The 14,242-nt window shown below is 40.8% G+C and overlaps 1 protein-coding gene across 6 annotated transcripts in view; it reads right to left on the bottom strand.

Annotated features, from left to right (window-relative positions):
• The window catches only part of Sin3a (SIN3 transcription regulator family member A), a 57,682-nt gene that overhangs the window by 21,280 nt on the left and 22,160 nt on the right, over positions 1-14,242 (bottom strand). For all 6 annotated transcript variants that reach the window (XM_029543786.1, XM_021208148.2, XM_021208146.2 and 3 more), the window contains 10 exons: positions 13,760-13,866; positions 12,739-13,021; positions 11,345-11,596; positions 10,377-10,529; positions 10,089-10,247; positions 7,229-7,318; positions 4,281-4,399; positions 3,459-3,669; positions 2,514-2,630; positions 514-752 (listed from right to left, as the gene is read on the bottom strand). In XM_029543786.1, coding sequence (XP_029399646.1) covers positions 514-752; positions 2,514-2,630; positions 3,459-3,669; positions 4,281-4,399; positions 7,229-7,318; positions 10,089-10,247; positions 10,377-10,529; positions 11,345-11,596; positions 12,739-13,021; positions 13,760-13,866 — 1,730 coding nt within the window. The remainder of the gene's footprint in view (positions 1-513; positions 753-2,513; positions 2,631-3,458; positions 3,670-4,280; positions 4,400-7,228; positions 7,319-10,088; positions 10,248-10,376; positions 10,530-11,344; positions 11,597-12,738; positions 13,022-13,759; positions 13,867-14,242) is intronic.

Here is a 14,242-nt window from a genome sequence, read left to right as displayed (position 1 = left end):
TTTGAAGTCATTCTGAGCAATCACACACACACACACACACACACACACACACACACACACACACACGCACGCACCCCATACATACCCCAACACATATACATATCACAGTCCCTCAAATCCCCATGATCTGGGATAGGGTTAAGCATTTGCCTATCAAGCATGTTATACAAACAGTCCTAAGTTCCCTTCTACCAACAGAAACAAAATCCAACCCTGAAATGTGGATGCACTACACTCTATCATACACTCACCAGGCTTTCTCTGTGTAAACTCAGGGACTTATGCATGATAGGCAAGCACTCGACCACCCAAGCTACACCTCAAGTCCTTCAACCTCACCTGTCAACATTTGTTCCACAAAACCCCTAACGTTATGTTCTGGCATTCTATTCTGTCCCTAGTGTTGAGCTACTAAGGAAAGAACTGGAATTCCAATTAGATAATCAAGTAGAAAACTAGAGCCCTATTTAATGGGACACTGAACCTGTCACACAAAAGCCAGAAGATACATACCTTTTAAGGACAATTGGAACAGCAATGGAGGGGTTCTTTCTCAGGCCATCGATGATATCAGCTGCTTTGTCAGCATATATCCTCTGGAGTGCTTTTCGATGGATGACTTCGGACGTGCCTCCAAGGGTGTTATCCAAGCGAAATTTGGCTTGTTCCTCAGCAGACAAGCGAGAAAGTTTTTTCTGTATTGCTTCTAAAACCCGGATTGTTGCAAGATTGGTCTCGAGAACCACATCAAGCTTAAAACAAAAGAACAGAAGAGGGTGCTCAGGCCTAGCACCAGAACACAACAGAGCTGAGAGAATAAGGAGGGTGTCAAACTCCTCCCAATTTGACTTGTGGTTTCCATACAAGGTATGTAAGGCTCTCTTACCAGTAAAGTATGAGCAGGGACACCTACAACTATTATAAGGTTATTTTCTGGCAAAAATGCCATGTACATAATTCATAAAATTTAATACTGATACATAAGCTGATTAGCAGTTACCAATGTTATCACAACCCATTGCACACTGTTTAGCACTGCTGACCATCGGGAGGCAGAGGCAGGCGGATTTCCGAGTTTGAGACCAGCCTGGTCTCAAAAAAAAGAAAAAAAAGGAAAGCACTGCTGACCAGAAGCCAGTGGAACCAAAGGTACAGTGATACCTTTCCTTGTACCTTTGTTCGTTCTGAGACAAGGTCTTGCTATGTAGACCAGACTACCCTTCAATGTGTGGCAAGTTGTTCCCTCTGCCACCTAAAGGCTGGGACTACAAAATGTGAGCCATCATATCTTGCTTATGAACTTTTCTGAAATTGTATAAACCTATTACAAACAATAAGGAAACAATCCTAAGAGTTATGAGAGTAAAAGGATTTGGAGTATTAACTTAAATATGCCTAAAAGATACTAAATACTATATTACTGCTTCACATCCAATGCAGCAATCTCAGTGATTATCCTTTCCTTCTGGGAGAGAGTAACATGGAGGCCAGGCTGGTGTCCAACTCTTTATGCAAATAAGGATGATCATGAATTCTTATATCCTTCTGCCTTCTCCTCTCAAGGGATTATAGGTACTCTAAACTGCCCTTAGCTAAAAATATGTTCTCCAGCTTGACTGAAAACTTCCCATAGAAGCCAGGTGAAGTGGTGGTGCACACCTTTAATCCCAGCATTTAGGAGGCAGAGGCACGTGGATCTCTGAGTCCAGGGTTAGTCTGGTCAACAGAGTTCCAGGAAGACAAAGCTACACAGAGAAACTACACTTCATAAAACTATCTGTAGTTTTCTGTAACTAACTCTACATATGTGGTGGTCTGGGTGAGAAAAGCCCCAAGCGCATGTTTGAATACTTAGTCCCTAGCTGGTGAGACTGTCTAGGAAGGATAAGGAGGTGTGGCTTTGTTGGAGGAGATGCATCTCTAGGGTGGTTTTCAAAGACTAGTAATTCTCATTGCCTCACTCTGCCTCCTTCCTTCCACCGTCACAGACTCTCACCCACTGAAACGGTAAGCCAAGTTAAACTCTTGTATAACTTGTCTTAGTCATGGTGACTTATCAGTGATAGACACATAACTAGGATGGGGGAAGATGGTAACTGCCAGCTGGTGGGGAAAAATGTATGATGTTTTCAAGAATGTATGATGTTTCCCATCCACCTGAAGGAACAGAACTAGTCAATTCAGTATAATCACTATACTACTAAGTCAGATACATGCAGACTACAACCATTTTCCTTCTGGTGTGTCCTTAGTAACCATCATCTGGACAATGGCAATTCTGAGCCTGGTTTCAGTAGTCCCTCTGACCACCAGGAGACTTGTCCCGCTGACTCCCATTATACACCTTCCCATTCCAGCTACTATCTTTACAATGTAAGTTTTCCTGCAATGCACTACCAGGATCAGCTGTCTCCTCTTACGTTATTTTTTAAAAAGCTAACTCACACACAATATATAAATACCCCTTCCTTTCTTATCTTCCTTGTTCCCAAACATCAAATGACAAAAGTTACCTCAAATCGTTCATCTTCACAACGGTAAATATGTTCTTCATACTGAGTCTTCTTTGAACTGACAAAAGTGGAGTCTTCAGACCAAGATGGGAAGGAAACCCAGGTATCATTTAAAACCTTTAGGTAAAAAAAAAAAAAAAAAAAAAAAAGAGGCAGAAAGGCCTGTAAAACTTATTGGTGATTAAACTTTCTCAATAAACTAAAAATAAAGGGGGGGGGGGAAGCTAGCATTAGTCCAAACTTTAAATTTGGTAAATGTCCTGGCTAGTTTTATATCAACTTGATTACAAGTTAGAGTTCTCTAAAAGGAAGGACCCTCAACTGACAATACAGAAGATCCAATTGTAGAGCACTTTCTTAATTAGTAAATGATAAAGGAGGGCCTAGTCCATTGTAGGCAGTGCTGTCCATGGACTGGTGTCCTGGGTTCTATAAGAAAGGAGGATGAACAAGCCAGGAGGAGCAAGTCAGTAGGCAGCACTTCTCCATGGCCTCCTGCCTCCAGGTTCTTGCCCTATTGGAGTTCCTGCCCCGATATCCTTTAGTGATGAAGTTTAAGGCAAACAGTTTTCTCCCCAAGTTGCTTTGTTCATGGTGTGTTCATCACAGCAATAGTAACACTATGACAGAGAAAGTTCTGAATACAAGTTTTCTTTTGGGAAAAAGAGAGAAGGTTCATGATTTCACAATTCATATAAACCCTGGCCTTTCCTGAAAGAGGGTTCAGCACATAAATGTGCCTAGCCAACCGAGATTGACCCTGGCAGCCCATATAGTAGCAGAAGAAAAGGTACCCTGACAAGTTGTCTCTGATTTCTACAAGCAGACCGTGACTTACATGCATATATTCATATCAAACAAACAAACAAATACTTTAAAGACTCTGATACTGGTACTACCACTACCCTCATTTAAAGAAACTGAAGACCCAAGACTGGCACTTACCTCTTTACACAGAGGAGTCCGTCCCGTACACTTGGGCTGCTGGTAACTTTTAGGTAGGGCTCGGTAGCTAGAGCCCAGTCGTTTACAAGAGGCATAGTCTATCTCCATGGCAATGCCTTCAGTAGCTCGTTCCTTTGGAAAGCTTTCCAGATGTACAGACTCCTTATAGCCCAAAAAGTTTTTAAACCAATTAAACAATTCAGGGAATTTCCTGAAGAACCAAACCAAAAGCTGGTAAGCAATTCCAGGTAGGACACAGTTATTGTGAGAAACAACATTACAATTTATGGTTAGATCACAACTCCATTACCAAAGACAAATTCCAAAGACAATTATTTCCAACCTGAGAAGCATCCTTAATCAATTAGGTTCCATTTTCCTTACAGAATGCTCTCCAACAAGACAGTAAAAAGACATTCTTTGATCAAGAATATTGCTTCACTGTTCACATAATTCTCAAGATGTCAAAGGCAATTAAGAGCCCTGATCTAAAGTCTAGTGCAGGTCAGATTATCTAGAGACCATAAGTACTGCATCAGAGTTGATACTGTACCAGAACCATTTTTTTCCTTTTTGGAGCTAGGGTCTCTCTATGCAGTGCAGGCTGTTTGAAACTCACCTGCTTCTGCCTTCCTAGTGCTGGGATTAAAGTGCGGTCACCACACCCAGCTGTCTCCCCATCCTAAAAGTCACACTACAAGGCTTAAAAAGACCCTTCTGACATTGACACTTGTGATTAACACCTTTATCTATCACACACTCTTATGACTGCTACATTGGCATATGGACAGTAATAGGGAGCACGCTCTTCACTTCACTTACCCCAGAAAAGGAGAGACTAGTTGTACAAGCTCAGCCCGAGAGATCACCTCCTGATTAAAGATAACAAGGCAACGAAGGAAGTTTTCATAGGCCTCTGCACTCCGAAGAGCCTTTCGAACCTTGTAGAAACCACCAGAAGAAAAATGGCCATGAAGAGAAGCAGGGTAAATTTGATCAGATATTTACTAAGGAATTGTTATTTTGTTTAGATATGATCAAAGAAATCACCTTAAAAGGAGACAATATGATGCTGTAACCTGTCTCTAAACAATCTAAAATGGACCAGAATGCATGGGAAGCAAGTGCACAAATGAGCCACAGTGTCTGCTATGCAGGCTGCATTACTACTCAGTTTTGTTTTGGGGGGTCTTGAGGTAATATTTATACTCAAGCACTGCCAGGTGTCAAACAGTAGTCTCCTACTAGCTGCCTTTGGATCAAGATGTAGAACTCTTGGCTCCTTCAACACCATGTCTGCCTGGATGATGCCATCCTTCCCACAATGACAATAGACTGAACCTCTGAAACTGTAAGCCAGCCCCAATTAAATGTTTGCCTTTCTAAGAGTTGCCTTAGTCAGTATCTCTTCATAGCAATAAAACCCTAGACAGTAGGCAACCAATGAGGTCCAGGTTCAGTGAGTTCTTGTCACAAAAAATAAGGTAGAGGAGACAACACCCACCTGACCTTTGGCCTCCACACATACATACAAACATACAAGAACAGGTAGGTACAAACACACCCACACTAATGCACACACCCCAAATAAACTAGGGACTAAAAGATGGTTCAATGAATGAAGCACAGGCCATGCATGCTTGAGGTCAGAGTAGGGTTTCCAGAGATCACAGAAAGCCAGAAGCAGGAGGTTGGATCTGTACTTTCAGCACACCTACAGTAAGACAGGAGGCACAAACACCAGAGTCCCTGGAAGCGCCAGGACCAACTGCCTTGAGCGGTCAGTGGTGCTCAACCAAGAGACCCTGCCTTTCATATGCACACACCATTGTTTTCTCTCTCACACACACACAGATAGGCTATTATCCTACTCACAGCATTGAAAACATCTTAAAGACTCAAATTTGTAAAATGTATAACAGTTTACAGAAAATGTACGACTACCTAACGAGGTATATGAATCTGGAGTTTTAGTTCTAAAAGACAATCATTAGCACTGTGCATCTTCATGCCCAGGACTTATCAACACACCTGTTTGTTAGTACAGATTATCTCCTCCTGTGGTGCAGGAGGCACTACACATAACAGATGAGGAAGTCAGACGGACAATCCTTGACAGACTACACTTTTTTGTACTGTATGCCAGTTATTTGTTTTTAATTTATCAGCTTTTAATCCTATGAAAAAGTAGAGAGCCAACAGACGCTAATCAAATCACTCAACCAAAATGATAAACACATACAAATTCTGTATCATTCATAACCATTTCTTCTACTAAATTTAAAAGACTTTGAGATACTATATACACTCTTTTAGTTATGTGTATGTAATATTACCATTATCCTTCATCAGGATAGCTCCTAAAGGCACAGAGACAGAAAAAGCTATAACTAATGCAGCAATTACATCATCTGTTCTCTGCAAACACCCAGAGGCACAAGATAGGGTAACAATGACCACACCAATACAAACTTGAGTCCTGTGAGAAGCCCACCAGCTGCCTACCTCACTGTGGAACCTGCTTGCTAATCATCAACTTGACGCCAAGGACAAAATCAGATACAGAAATCAAACTAAAGTAGCACTCATGGTGTCTTATCAAAAATTCACCTCTAGCGACTGCATAAAAACACCTACCGATCTTTGAAAACATTCCAATAGAATTCTCAAGCTGGGCATACAGCGCATATCTACAGCCTACTGGGAGGAGGAAGGAGTAAAATCAATAGCAGCTAAAAGTCATTTGGTTTCAGGGCAAAGTTGAGGCAAATCTGGGCAGTTATAAGACCCTGTCTCAAAACCAAATGTCGAATCAAAGCTCCACAGCGGGAACACACATAGCATGTTTAAGGCACTGGGCTTCATGACTAGCACTACTAGTAAAAGACAGACAGCACAGGGACACACACCTGAACTTCTGGTACAATGGGGGCAAAAGCAGGCAGATGTACACAGGAAGTCCCAGGCCAGCTAAGGCTCTATAGTGAGATTTTTATCCTTTAAAGAGTAAAAGGAGAGGGCTGGTGAGATGGCTCAGCAGGTAAGAGCACCGACTGCTCTTCCAAAGGTCCTGAGTTCAAATCCCAGCGACCACATGGTGGCTCACAACCATCCGTAATGTGATCTGGCGCCCTCTTTCTGGAGTGTCTGAAGACAGCTACAGTGTACTTACATATAATAAATAAATCTTAAAAAAAAAAAAAAAAAAAAAAGAGTAAAAGGAGAAAGAAAACAGAAAGACAGGGCTTGAGAGATGGCTCAGCAGTTATGAGCACTAACTGCTCTTGCAGAGGTCCTGAGTTCAATTGCCAGCAACCACATGGTGGCTCACAACCATCTGTAATGGGATCTGATGCTCTCTTCTGGTTGTGTCTGGAGATAGCTACAGTGTACCCATACACACAAAACAAATAAATACTTCTTTAAAAAAGAAAAAATTTAAAAAAGAGAGAGAATGGATGGACAAACTACAAGTGGGCTACATGTAGTGCCACTTAAGAGGCCAAAGGAGGATCAGAAACTATAGGCCAGCCTAGGCTAAGTATAAAATGAGTTCAAAGGCAACCTGGGTTATACAGCGTCTGTCTCCAAATTAAACAAAAGTCAAATAGCCAGCAAAAAGATAACCCCTATCAGTTGATACTTTTGAAAGAAAACAATTACCATTGTTTATGCAATTGTCATTTGTCCTTAACAACTAATATCAAATATTATAAATTACTTATGCCATTTGTCTTTAATAAAAATATCAAATGTTATCAATTACTTACCTTATCAAAAAACAATGATTCCGTTCCAACACCATGCTTGCTGGCATCTGCCATTGAAGACTCTTTTAGACTCATCAGTTTGGGTTTTTTCTGGAATTAAAAAAAGAAAAAACAACACAAACAAGTTAAGTTTGCTAAAATGGCTCTACTAATGCTAATGAAAAACTTTATTCTCTCCTGTGAACAATGCTTAAAATGGATATGTCTTTCCTCTTTTTGTGCTTTAAACTCGGGATTTTCCTGCCTCTGCTCCCTTCAAAAAAATCCTACTGGCATTGGCTACCATAACCATAGCCTGGCTTGTGAAATTCAGAACCACTTTCTATTTTGAATTAAGACTTTGTGGTTCTGATGAGCTGAGGCTAAAAGAGCCAGCCACGATTAAGAGACCAGTACTACTACTACAGTGAAACTTTTTCCTTACTGGGACTATTGATGCTGGTTAGCTGGAGCTAAGAAATTAGTGGTGATTAAGAAAAGACCACATTACTGAGGTGACGTCTTCTGAGAAATGTCTCCTCAGGACCACCAAAGGGATGCTGCTAGGAGCCAGATTGGGTCCCCAGGGAGTACTGGGGCTTTAAAGGCGTGAAATCATCAGAGACAGCTGAGGCTTGGCACCTCGAGAGCCAGGAGAGGGCATTGAAGGTGCAGCCAGAAAAGCAAGTGAAGCTAAGGATTGAAGGAGTAAGAAAAAGAGCCCAGGAGAGGTTATTTGTGAAAGGGAAGCTGAGCTGCATTAGAAAAGCCAAGTATTTTGAAGAGGAAAATACAGGGGCAAGACCACCAAGCAGCAATGGAGGAGTGCAACCTGCCTAAGCCTACGAGATAATCTGTAGCCATTAGAGCCAGAAAACTAGCTGAACCTTTTGGAGGAGCAGCCCCAGCAGGTTAATTGTAAGTGGAACCCAGGCATTGGACACAGTTATTTACACAGTTGGAGTTTCCCTTATTCAGACTATGACTGTGTCCTGGTTTTTCCCTCTTGAAGAAAAATGATTTAATAAGCTCATTTTTGATTTTACAGGAGCCCATAGTAGAAAGACCTTGAGTTCAGAGTTTTGTTTTTTTTTAAGAGACTGGATTTTAAACTTTTTGATGTATTTGAATTAAAAAAAAACAAAACTGTAGAACTTTTAAAGTTATTTATGCTTTATTATAGATACTATTAGTAGGTCATTTTGGAGACAAATATAAAGGGTTCTAATTGATGTATTTGTGTGTTAAATCTCATAGAAAGAAAAAGATATATATTTTTAATTTACACTACTTCAAATTATAAAGATTAAAAAAGCCTAGTTATTTCATTGTCCAATAGACAGCATAACCATCTTTTAAGCATATCCACTAAAACTGTTGTCATGCGGTTTGAGACACTGTCACATTATGTAGCTCTGGCTAGCTTCTACCTCAAGAGACTGGGCTACGTCTTTACTGACCTGTCCACCACAGTCCTCACAAATGCAGGTGTAACTACAGCACCTGGCCAGACTAATAATTTAACATTGATTTTAAAAGGGAAAACAAGCTGGATACTGTGGCACACACCTGTATCCCTTCACTCAGTAGTTTGAGGTAAGAGGACTGTAACGAGTTGGCAATTAGCCTGGACTACTTACTGAATACCAGGTCAGAGAAGGCTACTTGACTAATTTTCCCCAAAACATACACAAAGAAAAACCCCTAAACCAAACACAAATGAATAGGCTACAATATAACCCTACTAGCCAAAATTTACTTTTAAAAATTCACCTCTTAACTACCTTTGTTTTTTTTTTGTTTTTGTTTTTGTTTTTGTTTTTCCGAGACAGGGTTTCTCTGTAGACCAGGCTGGCCTCGAACTCAGAAATCCGCCTGCCTCAGCCTCCCGAGTGCTGACCTCTTAACTACCTATGAGGAACTGCACAAGCACTGTGGGCAGCTGTTATCTCAGAGCACACAGGCCCCACCCACAGCTTCTACTGCCTTTGAGACTTTGGAACTAAGCACTAGCATATGGTTTCTACCTGTGAATCATCAGTATGGATGGAAACAGATCAAAAAGCAAGCTCTCAGCTATTTAGCTGGTTCTTGTAATCCTCAGAATACTTAGTGAAGTTAAACAAACAAACAAACAAAAAAAAACCTTACTATACTCAACCTGATTCCAAAACCAAGAAAACCCTGCAAACGCCCAAACAACGGGATCTGTCAGAGTATGTGAGTTCTTGTAGCCACATACTTGACACCCACTACCTTTTGTTGTCTTTTTTCATTTAACCAAATTCTGTAGACACTTCTATTCCATATTTCATAATTTAGAATTCCCAAGAAATTCAATATTAAATATATACAGCTTCCTTCTTATCTTAGACACACTAAATCAAAGAGAGCAAGCTGGGCTTTCCTAACAAGCTTAAGATTTCCTTCTAGTACAGCTCACAGCTTTCCTTGAAGACAAAGGCAATATATAGGTAAGATCTGTCAAGCAAAGATGAGACAGAAGACTGACCTCTAGCCAACTTTGTTTATGGACACTATGCTCACAGGAGTTGAACTGCCCCAGAGACCACTCATTTACTTTATGAACTATCTATTTAAGAATCTTCTTGTAACCCAAGGCAAGTTTAACATATCAAATCATGAGAGACATTAGTTAAATCTTAGTAACAAACAAAAAAGCTAGAAGCTCAAAGCAAAGATGAGAAAAGAAAAATATAGGAACTGAAAAACACACGCTATAATCCACAGAGCAAGTGCTTTTCTGACCTGCCTTTTGCAAAGTTGCTAAGCTTCTTTGTGGTCAATTTCTGTGACCTTTACCAACCTGATCCAGACATACAGGATCCAAGCACCATACCTTCTATCTGCCTACTCTCACCTTCACTGGAGGTGTGGCTCCTGTCCCAGAGTGCCTGCGGATCTGGCAGCCATTCTGACTGGGCCTCTGAGGCTTGTTATTCAGTTGGGGCTTCTTCACAGTGCCTCCATGGTCATTTCTCACAGAATCAACCTTCTCAGCAGTTGTTTTGCTTAAAAGCTGATAAAGACATATACAGACAAATTAAAATTCTGATCAAAGTATCATCTAAAAAGGCCCCTCTTGCTATAGCTTTCAAACTTATGTTAACAATTTTAAATAATGTAGTTTGTCTAAATGAGATTTTACCACCGAGCTGTTGGCATCTGGCAGGAACTGTCCAAATTCAGACAACAAATCTTCCTGGTTTTTGAAGAGTCGAGCCACCTGGGCATACACCTCTTGCTCAGTCAAAGCTGGAGTGTAGTTTCCTCCAGCTTCCTTGGCATTCCGCTGTTCTTTCTGAAGAAGGACAAAATGGGCAGATGGTATTAGGAGGACTACCGTTCTGAATCCTAAACCACAAAACAATTATTTTTGGAAATGTTTGATATGGCTAAAATATGTTATTTCAGCTACATTAAAGTTTTTATTTACTGTTTTGATTGCAGTCTTTTGAGCAAGGAGAAGGTGCTGAATGACACGTCTTAAACTACAAACACATGACTGTTCCTTTAATTAAACTGCTAAAACAGAAGACATTGAAAATGTCTTTCATGTTCTCTTGTAAATGTATCATACTTTACAAACTACCCTCAGAAACTTCCAATATGAAACAAATATTCTCTTCATGGGGTGACCTTAAAAATCCTGACAAGATGTTACAAGGTAAGCAAAGAAGTAAAGTAAAAGTGGGTTCCTAAACACACATTCTAGTTCTGACCAGTTACTATACCCCATAAGAATTACTGGGCATAATAAATATTCTAGTTGTTCTCAGACTAGATTATCTGAGGGTAACCATCTTGTAAGTAGAACCTGATCGAACCATGAAAAAAATACAAACTTTCTGGGCAGCAACCAGAGTCCCAGCTACTGGGGAGGCTGAGGCCAGGATTATAGGGCCTGCTTAAAAAGGGATAAATGGCCAGGCAGTGGTGGCGCACACCTTTAACCCCAGCACTTGGGAGGCAGAGCCAGAGGCATGCGGATTTCTGAGTTCGAAGCCAGCCTGGTCTACAGAGTGAGTTCCAGGACAGCCAGGGCTACACAGAGAAACCCTGTCTCGAAAAAAACAAAACAAGCGTGAGGGTTAAGTGAGTAACCAACCCTCTTACCTGGTATGTGTGCAAAATCTCCAAGAATGCTTTGTAGATGTCTGGTTGGCCCTGGAATCTGTTCTTGATCTTATTAACATAGTTGATGGCATGATTAAACTCCACAGGCTGATTGTTTTGCAAAGATGGAGCTGTCCCCAAGGAGATTGTCACTGGTGTGTGAGGCTGGACTGGTGGAGAACGTGGAGATGCATATGGTGGGAGTGGGGGAGTCTGCTGACTGGCTGGAGTATGTGCTTGTAGTTGGGAAGGCTAAAAAGAAAAGAGTATTTTCCTCAAGAACATAAGAGGTTTGACATTGGGGAAGAAACTTCAAACCAAAAAAGCAACATAAATCTCAAACCCAAGATATCTGATCAAGTCACATCTTTTACTCCATGAAGTACTAGTTAAGCCAAGCCATTTTAGTTAGTTCAAATCATATAAGACAGGGTAGGAGACCTAGAAAGTTTCATATTCTGACACTACTACCTCAGCCTCAAATTTCTGGAACACAACATTAAATTTTCATACACAATTTTTAAGCTCACTACCTCAACAGGTGGAAATTACAAAGAAAACCTCATTCTACACAGGCTTGTAATGTCAACGATAACAACACAATAGTTCCTATAATCCAACGGAATGTCTCTAAACCAGCTATGTGCAATAGAACGCTCTGAAATAAAGGGATCTTCTTTCTTTTGCTATCAGATGAAAGAGCCACCAGCTACATACTGGTTCTTGAGAACGTGAAATTTAGTTAATGCAACTAACACACTGAACTAAAATTCTATGTGGCTAGCGATTCTCCTAGCATATCTAGATCAAGGATATCATCTACCTATTGTGATTATCAGCTGATTTGGCAAACTGAGTAACCTGATTGCGTTTTTTTGAGACAGTATTTAATATAGCTCAGAGTATCTTCAAATTCCTTGTTCTTCTGCTTTTAGCTCCAGTGCTGAGATTTACAGACATGTCATCCTAACCAGCTCTGCTACCACCTTTATATAATGATAACCATTTATGGAAAGTCTAATTTGACCATGATAAAAATAATCATTTCTGAGCTAGGTATGATGGCAGCACCTAGATTCCCAGTTACTCAGGACCACCAAAGCTCAGGGTTGAAAAACCACACACACACACACACACACACACACACACACACACACACCCACCCTATTCCAGGTGTCAAAGGACTACTACAAAGCAAGCCCCGAGACTAGAGATAAACAGAAGCTGAGGACAAACAAGAGTCCTAGAGTTTGCTGGCATGATGATTTAAGTGAATATCAAAATAATGAAGTATATCTAAACATGAACATGTGAGATGTCAACATCTTCTCTGAGGACATTGTAACTTGTGCACACAGGGGAAGGTTAGGAGATACAGTCTTCCCATAACTCACCTTGCTGACTTTGGCAGGTGTGGGCTGAGGAGCTGGCTGAGCAGGAGTGGGAGCTGCCTGGGATGAAGGTTGGGAAGGATGCTGAGGTGGTGGCTGAGGCTGGGGCTGGATGCCATGGGTGGGAATCTGATGAACTTGGCCAGGTGTTGTCACGTTCACCATGTCATTAGTCTGCACCTCAATTTTGTAGCCAGGAGGCAAGAAGGTGTTGAAGCCCATGATCAGGTCAGGGTGCCCTTTAAATAGCTGGGACACTCGGCTAATCACTCCTGGAGTATCAATGCTGACAAAATCAAATAGGAGGAAAGAAAAGCTATGAAAAGCAAGCTTGGCAAAAGCCCTAGAGGAAAACAGTAACTTCTCACTAGTTGTTTTCTAAACAGGAAAACAGAAACACTCAAATTCCAAAGCCACTCATATGCTTGGTCACAATCTTGAGTAACACATACAAGTCTATCCAGCAGACATACAGACAGTACATCTAAAACTGTCTCCAAGCCAGACCCAATCATGGATATGCCAGCACCGATCATAATGGGCTTGTGTCGAGACTGTTGAGAAGAGTTACTCTCAAACAGTGAGCTATCCCCGATTATCGGGTTATCTTACATTAGCTTAAAAAACAACAACAACAACAACAAAACCCAAAACTAATCATGCCTCCTAAAAACTTAGCAGTGTTACTTCCCTAACTGAAATAAGCACCAAGAAGGATTTTAATATAGATTTAAAAATAAAAAAAGCCTAGTGCTCTATAATTACCATGAAACCAAAATACAGTGATGTGTAGTTGTACATTTCTTTATGGCTAGCTCTTCAGGCTCAGGCTATAGGACTGCAAAAGTTCATGGCCACCCTGAGTTACATACCATAAGACACTGTCTCAAAAGCATTCCCCCAAAGAAATAATAATCTATAAAGAGGATGACTGTGTGTATATATGTGTGTGTATATATATATATTCCCTTTAAAAATCAATGTTCTGAGCACAAATTTAAGTGCAGCCACACATATCCTTTACCTCTGAGATTTAAATTCCTTCATGATGTCAAGGAAATCATTGTAGACCTGAGGCTGACTACCGAACTGCAGTTTCACCTGGTCAAGATAGGACAGGGCGTCTTCCACCTGGACAGGGATACATTTCAGATATAAGTCAAAACTTTTAACAGAAGATCATTCATGCTCAAAAAAGACAGTAAGTGAACTATTTATTTATGAAGTTTTAGAAATCTGTACAAACACTAAAAAATATGATACAATTTTAAAACAAAGGTCAACTCATAAAATCTGTAGCCTTACCTCACAAAATTCTGATCGGTGACTAATGATTGTATTACCATAGTACCCACTCACCCACCTCCTAAGGACTTGCTAAGAAATAACACAGCAAGCCGGGCGTGGTGGCGCATGCCTTTAATCCCAGCACTCGGGAGGCAGAGGCTGGTGGATTTCTAAGTTCGAGGCCAGCCTGGTCTACAGAGTGAGTTCCAGGACAGCCAGG

This window comes from Mus pahari, chromosome 10 (genome assembly GCF_900095145.1).
Source record: "Mus pahari chromosome 10, PAHARI_EIJ_v1.1, whole genome shotgun sequence".
Lineage (NCBI taxonomy): Eukaryota > Metazoa > Chordata > Mammalia > Rodentia > Muridae > Mus > Mus pahari.
The sequence above is the reverse complement of the archived record's forward strand: the minus strand, read 5'-3'. Positions and strand labels throughout refer to the sequence as shown.